This window comes from Rhincodon typus, chromosome 23, assembly GCF_021869965.1.
Source record: "Rhincodon typus isolate 14 chromosome 23, sRhiTyp1.1, whole genome shotgun sequence".
NCBI lineage: Eukaryota > Metazoa > Chordata > Chondrichthyes > Orectolobiformes > Rhincodontidae > Rhincodon > Rhincodon typus.
Window position 1 is genome coordinate 6,448,919 of NC_063354.1, and position 17,190 is coordinate 6,466,108.

At 40.7% G+C, this 17,190-nt stretch overlaps 1 protein-coding gene across 1 annotated transcript in view; it reads left to right on the forward strand.

Moving 5' to 3' along the window:
- LOC125485896 (importin subunit alpha-1-like) overlaps nucleotides 1–4,065 on the forward strand; it is a 49,145-nt gene extending 45,080 nt beyond the window's left edge. The window contains exons 8-11 of the mRNA XM_048611084.1: nucleotides 1,380–1,613; nucleotides 2,714–2,896; nucleotides 3,301–3,450; nucleotides 3,821–4,065. Coding sequence (XP_048467041.1) covers nucleotides 1,380–1,613; nucleotides 2,714–2,896; nucleotides 3,301–3,450; nucleotides 3,821–3,910 — 657 coding nt within the window. The 3' untranslated portion in view covers nucleotides 3,911–4,065. The remainder of the gene's footprint in view (nucleotides 1–1,379; nucleotides 1,614–2,713; nucleotides 2,897–3,300; nucleotides 3,451–3,820) is intronic.
- Nucleotides 4,066–17,190: the final 13,125 nt, after the last annotated feature.

Genomic DNA, 17,190 nt, shown 5'->3' on the forward strand with positions numbered 1-17,190 from the left:
TATCTGCAGCCTAGTCTCTCAAGCTGCAATTTTATAGTCTAAGCGATATTCTGGTAAACTTTGTGCCCAGTCTAGTGAAACTTCCTCTCGTCTAATGAGGTGACCAGAACTAGTCCCCAGCTAGACCTCTGTCTATAACTAGAGTTGTGTGGCTATATTTTGTCACCTCTCCACGCTAGTATTCTATGCCTTGGAAAGGAAAGAACTTGATGGCAGTCTTAACAATCACCAACTTGCCCTACTTTATTTTTGTGAATCTGAACATATATCCTGAGATGTCTAGATATTTTCTAATCAACTTAGTTACTTGAAGTGTCATAGCATCTGGAGCATGTGGGACATCTTGCCAGGTCTCCTGGCTTAGAGGTAAGGGTGCTGCTACTGCAGCACAAGAACTTCCTCTTGATATCTATCATCCCACTTGTGCATTCTTGTACCTTGTTTCACCTCACTAATGGAATTAAGCCCATAAATCACTTTTTTTCTCACTGACCAGTCCACTAGTATCGTTTTGTAGACTGTTTCCTTCATGTCGACCAAGTGGCTAACTTGTCATCTGCAAACACTTGATCACACCCTGAAGTAGTCAAAATCATTAACATACCCCCAAAGTGGGATCTAATATTAAACCTTGTGGAACCCTGTAGTGTTAAACATCTGTAAGCTTTCAACCTTTGTTTTCTGCCACTGAGCCAATTTTATATCCAACTTGCTACATTCCCTTGAATCCCTTGGGCTTTTATTTAAATATTCTGTGACCTTGTCAAAAGCCTTAAGTCATTTTTGACCATATGACTACTCCACACTAATCCATATCAGTTTAGTTTAGTCAAGTTAGTTAAAAGTTAGACATTAACTTGCCTTTAAATCTGTGCTGACTGTCCTTGATTGAACTGCCACTAACAGTAGAGTAGTCTCAATTGACTCCTATATTTTGTCCACTACCAAGGTTAGACTGACCTGGAAATCTGGTTGTAGGAAGTTTTTATGGCACTAATTTAGTGGTTTCTCCTTGATTTAGCTTTTAATTCATGTTTAACTGACTTTTGATACCAATGTTAAAGCATCTTAGTCATTGCTTGCTAAAGTCAATGAAGCTATATAAATGACTTGAAAATGAACTTCAAAAAAGCAACAGGTTTGAAGTTCAATTTCAGGCAACTTTTGCAGACTCTGACTTGCCTAAGTCTTTTCAATGCTGACCACTGGAAGAATGCATCTGGGGACTAGAGGCTTAACTAACAAGTGCTGGATATATCCTGCTTCTTTCTAATAATAGAAGTAATTTTAATATTTTAATATTCCTCCACTCAGTGGGCATAGAGGAATTGAGTGCTAGAATTCAACTGAGATGTGGTTTTTTCTAATCTTGTTTTCAGACTCCTGGACTCAGGGCAGTGGGCAATATTGTGACTGGTACAGATGATCAGACACAAATTGTCATTGACTCTGGTGTGTTGAACTACTTTGGTTCTTTACTTGCTCATCCAAAGAGCAACATCCAAAAAGAAGCTGCCTGGACAATCTCTAACATTACAGCTGGAAAGCCAGAACAAATCCAAGCAGTTATTGACAATGGATTGGTTCCACCCCTTATTCAATTGCTTAGAAAGGTGAGTAGTCTAAAGTGTCTGGGTAATCTCCCTTCCAAGGAGTCTTGTTAACTTATTGGGAGCTAACCTCTAGAATTTACACGTTCTGCTTGAACTCTGGAATGTTGTCAGAAAATCCTTGTTGCCCAACCTATACTTATTTCTTAAGTAAGCCTGCTCACTACTAAACTTTTTTTTCTTACTTGGCATTCTTTTGATTTGACATCCATCATTCCCCTTGCATGTACTATGGGATCCTAAGGGTGCACTTTAAAGTTGACCATGAGGATTTACAGGAACTAAAATATTATTTACAGGAGACAAATGACACTAGACTTATCTGGGATGGTAGATTAAGGCATTCATGGTCCTGTTCGACTATAGTGCTGTCTGATTTTAATGGTTTAACCTGAGGGCCACCCCCTTGGGTAAGGGAAGAGATTGAGTCCTCCTTTATAGTAACCACAGCCAGTGTGGGAATTGAACCAATGCTGTTTGCATCACTCTGCATTGCAACCCTCAATAAATCAACAGGCAACTGTAAGTACATTTTTAAGAACTGTTCAACACAAGTGATCTAGGTTTGGAAATGCAGGTTGTAAAAAGTTACTCCTTGCCACAGGAATCCCTTGGAGCTTTCATTTAAAGTCCACTTGTTGATCCTGTTTTACACAGGATGGGCAAGAGGGTAAGTGATATCAGTCTTGATTTGAGTCCTGTAAGGCTTAAATTTGAACAACATGTCTGTCTGAACTTTAGACAGATGACAGATTGAACTGGTAAGTAGCCTCCTGTTGAGCAATGACAATCTCTCTCCTACCAATTGCATGACTTAAACAGCAGCTTAATTGGGTTAAATATTTGCTGCCACTATAGCTCAGCAAATAATACTTTTGAGTTAATCCCCATTGCAGACACTAGTGTATGTCTCGGTCTACTGACTTTCAGTACTAAAAGGGAGCATTGCAGACTGTATTTCAAATCCATACTCCTTCCTTCAAATGAGCAAAGATCCTGATGTCATTCATGTCACTTGGTGATTCCAGCTGCTCCCAAGCTATGTTCTTCTGTATTACATTATAAGCAACCTGTATGACTCTTCACCTTTTTTTATTCCACAGGGTGACTTTAAGTCTCAGAAAGAAGCTGTCTGGGCTGTAACAAACTACACCAGTGGTGGTACAATTCAACAAATTATCTACCTTGTTCAATCTGGAGTTATTGAGCCATTATTGGCCCTGCTGTCAGTCAAAGACTGCAAGACTATCCAAATCATTTTGGATGCTATTGCTAATATATTTCTGGTAAGATTTTTATCACTGTTGATATAAACCACCGGCAGCATCCAGTCTTGTCCACTTAGCTTGAGCACCATACTGTTGAGTAATGTGACTACAAGAACTAGTGTCTATAACATGTCAGTCAGGGAAATTGTAACATTGCAAAATGCTGAAGATTATTGTCTCAGCACATGGGTTAATATTGTGAAAATTTTACTTAGGACTTGAGGTTTTTCTAGACTTGCCTGTCTAAAATGTACTCTTGTGGAACTAAGCAATAAGAGCAAGAGGGGTGATTTTTTTAATTTGCCAAGATTGCAAAATTTGAGGCACATCAACTCTTGACAATTTGGTCAACACGTAAGTAAGCATACTTCTCAAGGCTGCACTTCAAGCCTGGTTTTTCACTATGTTTGTATACTCGACAGGCTGCAGAAAAAGTCAATGAAACAGATAAGCTCTGTCTCGTGATAGAGGAATGTGGAGGTCTTGATAAAATTGAAGCTCTGCAATCTCATGAAAATGAGCAAGTGTACAAAGCTTCCCTAAACTTGATAGAAAAGTACTTCTCTGAAGAGGTAAGTGGAAGTAGTTGAAGTTGAATGTGATTTCATCCTATTCATTGGCAAACTGCCATTTCAGTCATGGAGGTAAATGAATCTGTTTGATAGTTGGTTTTGATCCCACTTGGATCAATCCTATTTCAGCATCTAACCAATATTTATATGAACCTGGTGAAATTGCACTGCATCACAAACATTGAATGAGATTGAACAAACAAATGAAATTTTTTAAATTGCTCAAGATTCCACTATCCAGATTAATTGCATCACCTGAATTAACATCTGGCCCCTGAACTGCTTTTATTACTAGAAATTAACTTTTTTATATTTGGAAGCGTTTCCTCTTGGTGTTCAATTGTATTGATCTACCTTTTTTCTTTTTTAGAATGAGGAAGACCAGAATGTTGTACCAGATTCTACTGAAGAAGCTTTTACGTTTCAGGCTGAGAACCCTACTGTGACTTTTGACTTTTGAATGACAATGACATTTCCAACTTTTTCTGTTTAGTCAGTACTTGTAACTGTCAAATGTGGTCTATCACTTCATACTTAATCCATGACTATCCACTGTACATTTGTATAAAAAATTTCAACTTTTTGTAATTAAACTTTGGAATGTAAATACTTCAACTTCTGGTATCTATTACTCTTGTCTGGTATGGAGGGTGGTAGACACTTGTTTAATTGAAACCAAATTAGCATTAAGTCTTCTAGAAATGTTTAACTCTGCCAATAGTAATATGCAACAGAATTAGAGATTTGTAATCCCTAAAGGGACTCTTAATAGACCCATGGTGCATGATGTGATGGGTGCTTGAGTGAGGGACTTTGAATCATGAGACTCATGATTCATAGGTAATTCTTACTCTACTAACCATGAAATGGTAAGGGTTAGTTTACTGTAAAAATGTTTGTGTAGGGTGGAAAGCTTAGCTTCTCTTCCTTCATCCACTTTTTCCTCTTTCCAAGAGCTAGCAAATGTATTACATTTGGTGCAACCGAAGTTGTTACAAACGAGTAATAAAACAGAGGGCAGGCTCCAGCGAGCCTTGTCTTTAGAGAACATGTTCTCTAATGTGTGAGGACAAAGTTAGAAAAATACCATTCCCAGTAATAGGGGACAGATGGGTAAAAGTTGGTGTTTGATCAGCTTTGACTGTATTGAATGGCCTGACATGAGGCAGAGATGCAATTCATCTAAGATGTGTTGCTGGCTAGGCCAGCATTCACTACTAATCCCTGTTGTCCAGCAGCTAGTTCTTGTGTTTTTTTTTTTTTTTAAAAATTGCTGTGGGTCTGGAGTCACATGTAGGCCAGGTCGGGATGGCAGTTGCCTTGCCTAAAATGGCATTAGTGAATCAGATGGGGTTTTTGACTGGATTCAGGTTATTAGATTGTTCTGTACTTCTATTCAAATTCTACCATCTGTCATTAGTAGGCTTGGAACCTAGTTTTCCAAGATTTTAACCCAGTGACACTTGGCATAACATCTGTAACTGTTTCAGCTCCTCACTCTTGGGTTCTTCTAGCTGAAAAAACAGTATAGATGTGTTTGCTCTAGATCTGTTTGTAATTCCATTTACAAGTTAAGATTTGACCCACTATGGTTTTGTCATCAGTAAAACAGTACAGGAAAGTGAGCTTCGTAGCACAGAAAAAAACAATTAGTAGAACTCCAGACCTAGTTATTGACTTCAGGAAACAGGGTCTGTTCTCCACTCTCTATCAATGGTGCTGAGGTAAAGATTGGTGATATTTACTCCTTGGACTCAATCAATCAATCTGTTATGGTTCATCCATGGTCAAGAAAGCACACCACTGCCTCTACTTCCTCAGGCTAAGGAAGTTAAGCATGTCCACAATAACTCTTGCCATTTTACCATAGAAAGCATCCCCTTTCAGCTGTATCACAGCTTTGTATGGCAACTGCTCTGCTCAAGACTGCAGGAAACTGAGTGCTGGGAGGGACAGGTTGCCAGGTAAGGAGGTGGGAGGGTTGGGAGTGGGCAGATTTTGAAGCTGGTGAATTATGTTTTAGGTCATCAGGCTATAGGCTCCCAAGGTGGAATGAGGTGCTGCTCTTCCAGTTTGTAGGTGTTATGATACTGGAGGATGCACAGGATGGACATTCAGCCCAGAGGGGAGTTGAAATGGTTTGTGACTAGAAGATGTTGTTTTTCATGAACAGAGCACAGGTGCTTGGCAAAGTGGTCTCCAAGCCTGATGGCCACCTCTACATAAAGAGCAGTAGATAAAGTTGATGGATGTGCAGTTGAGCCCCTGTCTGATGTGGAAGATTTGTGCCTTGAATGGAGGTGAGGGGACAGGTGTAGCACTTCCTGTGGTTTGTAGGGAAAAGTTCTGGGGTTAGTAGGGAGTGTGGAGTGGATGAGAGACATGTCCTGACAATAAGTAGACAGGGGTGGGGAAGGAAATATGGGGTTGGATTGTGGGTGGCAAAAGTGGTGGAGAATGTGTTGGCTGTGGAGGGGGTGGGGTGATGAGGACAAGGAGGATTCTGTCTTTAGACATAGTAGGAACGGCAGATGCTGGAGAATCAGATAACAAGGTGAAGAGCTGGCTGAACCAAGCAGCAGAGAAGTAGGAAAGCTGATGTTAACAGACATCATAGAACTTTACAGCGCAGCACAGGCCCTTCAGCCCTTGATGTTGCACCAACCTGTGAAACCAATCTGAAGCCCATCTAACCTACACTATTCCATTATCATCCATATGTTTATCCAATGACCATTTAAATGCCCTTAAAGTGGGTGAGTCTACTATTTTTGCAGGCAGGCAGGCATTCCATGCCCTTACTACTTGGAGTAAAGAACCTACCTCTGACATCTGTCCTATATCTATCACCCCTCAATTTAAAGCTATGTCCCCTCATGCTAGCCATCACCATCCGAGGGCTAAAAGGCTCTCAATGTCCACCCTATCTAATCCTCTGATCATCTTGTATGTCTCCTATTAAGTCACCTCTTAACCTTCTTCTCTAACGAAAACAGCCTCAAGTCCCTCAGCCTTTCTTCATAAGACCTTCCCTCTATACCAGGCAACATTGTGGTAAATCTCCTCTGCACCCTTTCCAATGCTTCCACATCCTTCCTATAATGCGGTGACCAGAACTATATGCAATACTCCAAGTGCAGCCGCACCAGAGTTTTGTACAGCTGCAACACGACCTCATGGCTCTGAAACTCAATCCCTCTACCAATAAAACCTAACACGCTGTACGCCTTCTTAACTACCCTATCAACCTGGGTGGCAACTTTCAGGGATCTATGCACATGGACACCGAGATCTCTCTGCTCATCCACTCTACCAAGAATCTTACCATTAGCCCAGTACTTTCTATTCCTGTGAAGTGAATCGCCTCACATTTTTCCGCATTAAACTCCATTTGCCACCTCTCAGCTCTGCAGCTTATCTATGTCCCTCTGTAACCTGCAACATCCTTCCGCACTATTCACAACTCCACCGACTTTAGTGTCATTTGCAAATCTATTAACCCATCCTTCTATGCCCTCATCCAGGTCATTTATAAAAATGACAAACAGCAGTGGCCCCAAAACATCCTTGCGTTACACCACTAGTAACTGAACTCCAGAATGAACGTTTCCCATCAACCACCACCCTCTGTCATCTTAGTTAGCCAATTTCTGATCCAAACCGCTAAATCACCCTCAATCCCATGCCTCTGTATTTTCTGCAATAGCCTACTGTGGGGAGCCTTATCAAACGCTTTACTGAAATCTATATACACCACATCAACCGCTTTACGCTCATCCCCCTGTTTGGTCACCTTCTCGAAGAACTCAAGGTTTGTGAGGCATGTCCTACCCTTCACAAAACCGTGTTGACTATCCCTAATCAAATTATTCCTTTCTAGATGATTGTAAATCCTTTCTAGATGATTGTAAATCCTATCTCTTATAATCCTTTCCAACACTTTACCCACAACCAAAGTAAGGCTCACTGGTCTATAATTACCAGGGTTGTCTCTACTCCCCTTCTTGAACCAGGGGACAACATTTGCTATCCTCCAGTCTTCTGGCACTATTCCTGTAGACAATGACGACATAAAGATCAAAGCCAAAGGCTCTGCAATCTCCTCCCTCGCTTCCCAGAGAATCCTAGGATAAATCCCATCTGGCCCAGGGGACTTATCTATTTTCACACTTTCCAGAATTGCTAACACCTTCTCCTTATGCACCTTAATCCCGTCTAGTCTAATAGCCTGTATCTCCGTATTCTCCTCGACAACATTGTCTTTTTCCTGTGTGAATACTGACAAAAAATACTCATTTAACGCCTCTCCTATCTCTTCAGACTCCACACACAACTTCCCACTACTGTCCTTGACTGGCCCTAATCTTACTCTAGTCATTCTTTTATTCCTGACACACCTATAGAAAGCTTTAGGGTCTTCCTTGATCCTACCTGCTAAAGACTTCTCATGTCCCCTCCTGGCTTTTCTTAGCTCTCTCTTTAGATCCTTCCTGGCTAACTTGTAAACGTCAGCTTTCCTGCTCCTCTGATGCTGCTTGGCCTGCTGTGTTCATCCAGCTCTACAGCTTGTTATCTAGGTTTCCGTCTTTATTTTTGGGTGGGGAGAGGGAGGGAGAGGGAATGTGAGGGCTGAAGTGCAAGAAACACAAGAGATGCGATTGAAGGCACTCTCAATCACCAGAGCAGGAAAGTTGTGGTCCTTGAAATAGGATGACATCTGGGATGTGTGGGAGTGGAACACTCCGTCTTGGGAGCAGTGGGGGCATTGGGAGTAGGGGATTGCATTATTGCAGGAAGTGATTGAGGAGTTGTAGTTCAGGTCGCTGTTCGAGTCAGTGAAATAGATCTCAGTTTTGAGGTGGTCACCAGAGATGGAGGCAGAGAGGTCCAGGAAGGAGAGGGAGGTACTGGAGACAGGTGCAGGTAAATTTGAGGCTGGGGTGAAAGGGGTTAGTAAAGTTTAACTGTTCAAGCTCGTAGGAGCACGAGGCAGCGCCAATACAGCCATCGATGTGGTGGGAGATAGCACTAGTGTATCTGAGGAAGAGGAACTGTTCCATATATGCCCGCCTCTTCGTAGGCTAGCTTGGGCCCATGTGCATGCCAATGGCAACCCCCTTACAGGAGGAAGTGGAAGGCGTTAAAGGAGAAGTTAAGGACAAGCTCAGTTAAGCGGATGAGGGTGTTGGAGTGGAACTGGTTGGGCCTGCGGGAGAAGAAGCAGAGGGCTTTTAGGCCATCCATGTGGGGATCGAAGGGTACAGGGATTGAGAAGAAGATTAAGTGTTGGGGGCCAGGGAAGTAGAAGTTCTTTGCATCCAACATATTCTCTGCCACTTCTGCCATCTATAATCTGACCCCACAACCAAAGTGATATATCTCTCCCCACCCCTATCTGCCTTTCATAGGGATTGCTCTTTCCGCAACTCCCTCGTAAGCTCCACACTCCCAACTAACTCCTCCAGCCCCGCTACCTTTTGTTACTGTCAAAATCCTGGAATTACCTTGTTTACAGATTTGTGGGTATATCTACCGCCATGGACTTTAGTTCAAGAAGGCTGCTCACCTATGTTGCTGAGAACTATTATGGTTGGATAGTAAATGCTGATCTCGGCAGCAATGTCAACATCCCTGTGAACGAATTAAAAAGGTTCAATCTATTGAATTCAGTGGGCAAGTACTAACTGCAGAGTAATCAATACTAAGCCAAATGGCTGAACTTCTAGTTTATTTATGGATGATCAGTGTAGTGCTGGTGTTATTGACCTTGTCCAGCTGCAAACACTGTTCAACAAACCTAATAAAACCATAAGATCATAAGACAGGAGCAGAAATTAGGCCATTCGGCCCATTGAGTCTGCTCTGCCATTCAATCATGGCTGATAAGCTCCTCAACCCCATTCTCCTACTTTGTCCATGTAACCCTTGATAATCAAGAACCTATCTATCTTAGTCTTAAATGTACTCGATGACCTGGCCTCCAGCCTTCTGTGGCAGTGAATTCCATAGATTCACCACTCTCTGGCTGAAGAAGTTTCTCCTTATCTCCGTTCTAAAAGGTCTTCCCTTTCCTTTAAGGCTGTGCCCTCGGGTCCTAGACTCTCCTACCAATGGAAGCATCTTCCCCATATCCACTTTGTCCAGGCCATTCAGTATTCTGAAAGTTTCAATTAGATTCCGCACCCCGATCCTTCTAAACTCCAATGAGTATAGTCCCAGAGTCCTCAAACGTTCCTCATATGTTAAGCTTTCCATTCCTGGGACCATTCTTGTGAACCTCCTCTGAACCCGCTCCAAGGCCAGCACATCCTTCCTGAGATATGGGGCCCAAAACTGCACACAATACTCCAAATGTGGCCTGACCAGATCCTTAAAAAGCCTCAGTAGAACATCCCTGCTTTTATATTCAAGTCCTCTCAAAATAAATGCCAACATTGCATTTGCCTTCCTGACTGCTGACTCAACCTACAACTTTACATTGTGAGAATCCTGGACGAGAACTCCCAAGTCTTTTTGCACTTCAGACTTCTGAATTTTCTCCTCATTTAGAAAGTAATCCATGCTTTTATTCTTAACAAAGTGCATGACCTCACACTTTCCCACATTGTACTCCAGCTGCCACTTCTTTGCCCACCCTTCCAACCTGTCCAAATCCTTCTGCAGCCTTGTTACCTCCTCAATACTACCTCTTCCTCCACCTATCTTTGTGTCATCTGCAAAATTAGCCAGAATGCCCACAGTTCCTTCATCTAGATTATTAATGTACAAAGTGAAAAGTTGTGGTCCCAGCACTGACCCTTGCGGAACACCACCTACCACCCTGAAAAAGACCCCTTTATCTCCACTCTCTGCTTTTTGCTGACAGCCAATCTTCTATCACCTTGCCTCTAACACCGTGGGCCCTTATCTTAGTCAGCAGCCTCCTGTGTGGCACCTTATCAAAAGGCCTTCTTGAAGTCCAGGTAGATAACATCCATTGGCTCTCCTTGGTCTACCCTGCTCGTTACTTCCTCAAAGAATACAATAATAATACAAAGATTGAATTAACATTTTGAGTTCATTGATCTTTCTTCAGAACTTACATTCTGACTTAAGGTCACTGGACCCAAAACATTTAACTCTGCTTTTCTCTTCACAGATACTGGCAGACCTGCTGAGATTTTCCAGCAATTTCTCTATTTGGTTCTGATTTACAGCATCCAGAGTTCTTTGCTTTTTGATACAAATATTATTCTTGTAAGAATTTTGCAGACCTCAAACTGACTTATTGACTCAACACCTCATTTTTACAGGCTACAAGTACTGGGGACCCAGAAAGTCTGTGGAAGGTAGGTTTACAGCACAGGTCTTCAATCTAAAGCAAGTCTGTTCTTGTTGACCAATTGTCAGACGAAATTCAGGTCAATTGTTCTGTAATCTCAATATTGCCTCTTAGTTTGTTTTTCTTTAAACTTTTTCGGTTTACTCCATTAGCTATTTTTCTGGATTTTTTTATATTTGTGCATGGGGCGTCCTCTGAATGAAATTCACTGCTTCCTTTTCCCAGCTCTGAAGACAGAGCTAAATCCAGCCTCACTAACCAGCCCACTGGTGTAAAGTTATCAGCCTCCAATTAGTGTTCAAATTTCTAAAGTAATATTCAATTTGGTATTCGTCTGTTTTTGTTGTCAAAAAGAGAAGCAGTGAAGTATGAGGCTTGAAGTTTTAGTTTTTTTCTTAGGAATGAAACCATAAAAGATCTTAGCCCACAGGGGTGAGTTATGAAGGAACAAACTTCATGAAGAATGTTTAGCTTGGGCTTTTACTCTTTTCCAGGTTTCCCAAAAGGTTTTTTGTTTGAACACAGTTTGGGCTGCTGCTTTTCAACAGCAAGTTGAAAAAGCTGATATCATTATTTTTCTTTTCATAAAACAGATGAAAACAATTTGCCTTTTGAGATTATTGTTAGGGAGGAGGGAGGGTTAAATGAAAGAAAATCCCTGATATTCACTTTTTAGGTAACAGGTAATTATTTATTTAACCCTAACAATGAACAAATCAACAGAACAACTAACAAACCGAAAATTCCCCCCAACTCTAACTATTCCCTAACAGAACAAAATTCTACTGCTATGCTATTCTAATAAATACAAATCCCACTTACATAACCCAAGTAGTAAGAAAAATAATTAGAACTTAGTCTCTCAAAGTCCAGGCAGAATGTGTCTTCTGGAATGCTTTGTCTTCTCCACTGTCTCCTCAGTCATAAATATCTGCCTTTTGCTGTTCTCAAATCATAGATGCCTTTCTTCCACTTATCCTGCTGTCAAGGATGTTTCCTCTATGAAAGCTCTTCGCTAGAACAGCTGTGGTACTTTTTATGGCTAATATGGTGCTTTCTTAGAGAGCTTAGCAATTTCTTGTGAGAGCTAGGTGCTTATATCTCAGATGGCAGTTCACATTCTCACTGATTTTTCAAAAACCCTCTCTTTATATACCTTGGAGGACATATCAATTTTCTTACAATAATATTGGTCCAAGGTTGTCAAAACCATCAGATTTAAATTCAATTGGCTTTCATCTCTAAATGCTTGGTTTAAATTAATTCGCTGATTCCAGCTCGTTGGCAAAACATGAAAACATGCCTAAGGTTTCCAATCACACAGCCAATTGAAACATGTTTCCATTTTAGAACCGGCTGTATAAATCCCTAAGCTTAGAAAAGTACTTTATCTCTTAAAGAGACCACACACTATTCTCCCTTATTATTTTTACAAAGAAATTCTAGCTTCCTGCCTTCCAATTCACGATTACTCTACAGAACTTCGTAACATCTCCCTGCTTAAGAAGAAAAAAATCATCATTGTAAAAAGATGGCTTCATCTTTTTTAACATTAACTCCATTATCAGAAGATAAATACGTCAATCATCTAAAGTTATATCTTTCATACTAATTCTGCATACTCTAGCATTGGACCTATTCAGCTCTATCTTACCTACACACTTTCTTTTAAACCTGCGATAACGCATCTGCAATAACATTTTTACAACCTGCAACATGTACAATCTGTAAATTAAAAGCATGTAATATAAGACTCTGATGAAAAATTCTTGCACTTTCCCTTTGCAAGGTTACAAAGATAGAGGAGTTGGACCATGAAGAGATTTAACAGCAAGAATCTGGATTCAAATAGAAAGGCTAATGGACTGAGATCTAATGTAGATCTAAAATGACAGGAATAGTGATGTTTGAGTAAGACTTGAGTGTGGAAAAATATTCAGTTTTGTTTTGAAATGACGATTAAAATCCAGAGAATATTGTAAATGTTGAATGTTCATACATCACCTACATTTTTACTGATGAAATAAAGTATCATACCTGTAAGGTCTCTTAATATTCAGGAGAATAAACTACCTGAATTATTAATTGTGCCTATTTTCTTCAAACCAAGGAGTTTGATATCTTCATTTTACCCAATATTGGGTGCACATTCAGTGCAACAGGTGATCATTGATTTGTTCCTTTCTTTAGGCCAACATTATGCTGTGCTTTAATTTGTACATAAATCTTGATTGGGATGGTCAATAGTACAATAGTTGGCGGATTTGCTTTTCTCAACTTGCACCAGTTTGAAATCTATTCTTCACCCATAAAAAATGCTATATTCTTCTAGTAAAGTGAAAACAACCATCATAAATCTGATTAATTATATTATTGGAATAATTACTGCAGCTGGCTAACCCATTTCCTCTTAAAAATGCAAAAGTGTTCTCAATCTTGGTTAAATGTTGCAACAAGTCTCGTCTTTTATTTCTCCCTGCTCAAATTTCCACATGGAATCAGCATGTTATTATTGTCGAATGAGGATCTCACTGAGTATAAATACATTCCAAGAAATGTATTGTTTTGACAAATTCCTTCTTTTGGTGCCATCGCAAGCTACATGATTCTAGGGTTATTAAAATTTGCCAGAATTACAAGTCTTACAATGAGATCAAACCTGGGATGCTATGGAATATATAGAAGAGCTCACTTCTTCAGTGCCAAATAAGAGCATCTGCCACTTTAACTTTTTAAATAGAATTATTCCAAATTTGTAGTTAACTTTTTGTTTTGTCTTAGACACTTTGACTCTTCAGATTTGGTTATTTTTAAAAATTAATTCCATGCAGCCCAACACACGACAATAGGGGTTCACTGAATATTATTTTTGAAAGCAGAAAACACATGTATCTTCAAAAGTACTGTAGAAAATAAATCAGTGTTAATGTCTTGTTAATCACATTTGTCATGTTTATCAAAGTTTTCATTTGAAGTTCAAAGGAACAGGTGGTGGCTATTAATTGCTTGAGCACATTTAATTAGTAAGCAGCTTTGACATGGTGTGGAACGAGAGGGGTAAGACTGACAAAGTCCACAAACTATCTCCCTACAAAATAAAAACTGTGTCTTGGTTTCAAACTCACCAGCTGCCTTGGATTCAATTAACAGGGCTATAAAAACAGATGTTTCAAAAATGTTTTATAGTTTTCATCTGAATTCATAGCAATTAAAATTCAGTTGTATTAAATTGCCATTGGATTTTTATTTTTAAAATCTATTCTCTTCCTTTCCTGTAGGATTGTGTTCTGTTGGGTTATGATGCCAGCAATATCCTCTGATACTTATACAAATGACAGTTCTTTAGAGTTCTGTTAGATTAAAAATATGGTCAATCGTTTGAACACAGGGGCAGGACAGTCAAAACTAACCCTTTTATATTTGCAATTTGCTGAAACGTGATTACTGTTATACACTCGAAAATGTTTCTTTTTAAACAGAGTCCAAATTCACACTTTCATGAGAGCTTTATTTTGGTTAACCATACTCCAGAAATCTCTCATGACATTGATTACCAGGTTTCCAAATTTATACAACCAATTCATAGAAACATTAAAAATCAGGAGCAGGCTGCTCAGTCCATCAAGTCTGCTCTGCCATTCAATATAATCATGGCTAATCCTCTATCTTAATGCCATTTTCCTGCATTCTCTCTGTATGTCTTGAAGCCTTGAAAAATCTAAAAATGCATCTAACTCTTTCTTGAATATTTTCAGTGACTTGGCCTCCATATCTTTCCATGGGTTCACTACACTTTGAATGACGATATGTTTCCTCATCTCAGTTCTAAATTGCCTACCCCGTATTCTGAGACTATGTCCCCTGGTTCTAGACTTCACAACCAGGAAAAACATCCTCCTGCATCTAATCTCTCCAGCCATGTTAGAATTTTATATATCTCAATCAGAAACCCTCTCATCTTTCTAAACTCCAGTGAATGGAGGTCTGATTAAACCAATCTTCTCTTCATTGAACAGTCCTGCCATCACTGGTGAAATAACTCCACACAGGCTGGTATCCTGTCACCAAGTCACCCTTTATTTACACATGCAAAGTACTTGACATTGGTCTGGCTTCCTTACAGCCAACTCTCAGAGTGAGCAGAACCCTTTACACTCCTGTTCATATCTGTCAGCCAGGACTCCCTGATTGGACCAGGTTAACGGCTCCAATCAGGGAACTCATATTCTATGAGATCCACCTGGCTGACCATTACACTTACTACATCCTCCACTCTCTAAATCTGGGTTCTTTTTCTTGTAGTCTCTCCTGACACATTTTCACACTGGGTCTGACAGCCTCAAATACGGGCTGTGTGTACCCGACTGTAGCCTGCCTCTTGCACCCAGAGTATCTTGGAAGATATTTTCTCTTCAGGCAGTAAAGGCGTTGAAACTGCAACATCTGCTGTGTCCATCTCAGACTCTGAAGTTTCTTTGACGTTAGATGGAAAGGGGGAATGCATGGGTTCCAACAACCTTTTTGGCTGTTCTGAGGGGCCTGGTATGTTTTGCTTTTCTATCATTGTCCCAGTGTTCGCGAATGAACTCTATGCACATCCAACCACTTTGAATGGGTGTCCACAATGACTAAGAATGTCGAACCCTCAAAAGGGCTAGCATAACTGATAGTTAACCAAGTCCAGAGTTTACTCGGCCATTCCCAAAAATGTAAGGGAGCTGCTGACAATAAGTTTTGTCCTTGTTGGCACTCTAGGCACTGCCCCACCACTACATCATGCCTGCATGCAGGCATACCTTCTTGCTAACATCTTCATTTCAGACACCCTGGATGACCCTGGTGGAGTTCAGCTGTTATCTGCTTGGGATAATCACTCTTGCTCCCTGTACTAAAATGCTATCCTGTACTATGATCTGGTCTTGTCAGGTCCAGACAAGTTTCAGTTTTGGTTGTGATGGCTCTTTTGTTTCTCTCAAAGCCACCAGCTGTTTTAGTTTCGCCAGGATTGGATCTCTTTTCATCCAATGTCTGATATTGTCAGTGGTGACGGGAAAGGTGTCTAGAAAGTTTAACGCCAGAACGGACTCTTCCAGTGGCAGCATCACCAGTGATGTATCTGCCAGTGGGAGGTGGCTCAAGGCATCCATTCTTACTACATGGCTTCCTGGATGGTGTTCCAACTTGTAATTGTACGCATTTAGGATGAGAGCTCACTGCTGAAGTCAACCTGAAGTATGGGCAGCATGGCTTTGACCTCTCTGAGTAGCCCTAGCAGGGGTTTGTGGACTGTTATTATTACAAATTTATGTCCATAAAGGCATTGATGGAACTTTCTCACACCAAACATGGCCAACAAACCTTTCTTGGCAATCTGGGCATATTTGCACTCTGCATCAGCTAAAGTCTGGGAAGCATATGCCATTGGGCACTCTTCTCCACTGGGTCATCTGTGAGCCAAACTATCCCGATACCGTACGGTGAAGTATCACATGTCAGCACCAGATTTTGCTTGGAATCATACTGTGCCAATACTTTAGACAATGATAACTGCTTCTTCACTTCCCTAAAAGCTATGTCTTGGCTTTGAGACCATTTCCAAGGCTGCCTCTTTTTCAATAGCAGATGTAAGTGTACAGGATGGATGCCAAGTTATGTATTATTCACCAATCTAAGGAAAGACTTGAGCTCCAGTACAGATGTGGGAGCCCAGGCATCTTCGAACACCTTTGCGTTATCTTCCAATGGGTGTAACCTGGTTTTGTTGACTCTGTAGCTCAAGTAGGTCAATTGAGGCAACTGGAACACACATTTTTCCCTCCTAAGGCATAAACCCAGCTTGGAGAAATGTCTAAGGACTATGTTCATATTCTCCAAGTGCCTTTTATTGGTCTTCCCTGTTATTAGCACGTCATAATACACATACCACATAAATGGTAACCTGGGGTAGATCTTGTAAAATATTCTCCATCGTCCACAGAAAAAGGGCAGAGGCTGCCCAAATGGCAGTCTTGTGTATTGGTACAAACCCTTATGGGTATTAATTTAGCACATTTCTGGGAATCCTCATCTGACTGCAATTGCAGGTATGCATGGCTTTGTGAAGGATAGACCCCTGCCAGCTTTCTATGTGAGGAATTGGGTATTTATCCAGCTGCGAGAAGTGATTTACTGTTTCTTTAAAATCCCCAAAAAGACGAACCAACCCATTGGGCTTCACAATTAGTATGACTGGTGCTGCCCATTCCACACATTGTGTAGGTTTGATGATTCCTTCCCTTTCCAGCCTCGTGATTTCTGCCTCTACTTTTGCACATAAGGCAAGTAGCACTGGGTGGGTCTTGCAGACTTGTGGAATTGCTTCCTGGTCAACATGCAAGTTGGCTTTGGCTCCTTTGATAGTTCCTAGACCTTCCTGAAAA